The sequence below is a fragment of the Carlito syrichta genome, unplaced genomic scaffold, assembly GCF_000164805.1.
Source record: "Carlito syrichta isolate Samal-C Ts95f unplaced genomic scaffold, Tarsius_syrichta-2.0.1 Scaffold303067, whole genome shotgun sequence".
NCBI classification, from domain to species: domain Eukaryota; kingdom Metazoa; phylum Chordata; class Mammalia; order Primates; family Tarsiidae; genus Carlito; species Carlito syrichta.
In genome coordinates this window covers 44,946-45,277 of record NW_007247163.1, presented here as the reverse complement: position 1 = coordinate 45,277, position 332 = coordinate 44,946, and the positions used below count along the sequence as shown (strand labels likewise).

Sequence of the window (332 nt, the reverse complement as noted above, 5' to 3'; positions counted from 1 at the left end):
GAGGAGCCGCTCCGGGGCCCTGGGGCCGCCGGCCTCGGCGCCCCCTGCTCTGGCTCTGGTTCCCGGGGGTGCCGTGGTCCGGCCGAGGCCGCAGCAGCGCTACTCATTCGACGGGGACTACGGGGCGCTCTTCCAGAGCCACAGTTACCCGCGCCGCGCCCGGCGGACAAAGCGCCACCGGTCCACGCCGCACCTGGACGGGGCCGGAGGGGGCGCGGCCGGGGAGGACGGAGACCTGGGGCTGGGCTCCGCTAGGGCGCGCCTGGCCTTCGCCAGCACCGAGTGGATGCTGGAGGGTACCGTGTGAGCGGCGGGCGGGCGTCGGGACACCG

General features: G+C 76.8%; 1 protein-coding gene across 1 annotated transcript in view; it reads left to right on the top strand.

The window, feature by feature from the left end:
* The window catches only part of LRFN1 (leucine rich repeat and fibronectin type III domain containing 1), an 11,044-nt gene extending 10,716 nt beyond the window's left edge, over positions 1-328 (top strand). Inside the window, exon 5 of the mRNA XM_008057588.2 lies at positions 4-328. Within this exon, the coding sequence (XP_008055779.1) occupies positions 4-307 (304 nt within the window). The 3' untranslated portion in view covers positions 308-328. The remainder of the gene's footprint in view (positions 1-3) is intronic.
* Positions 329-332: the final 4 nt, after the last annotated feature.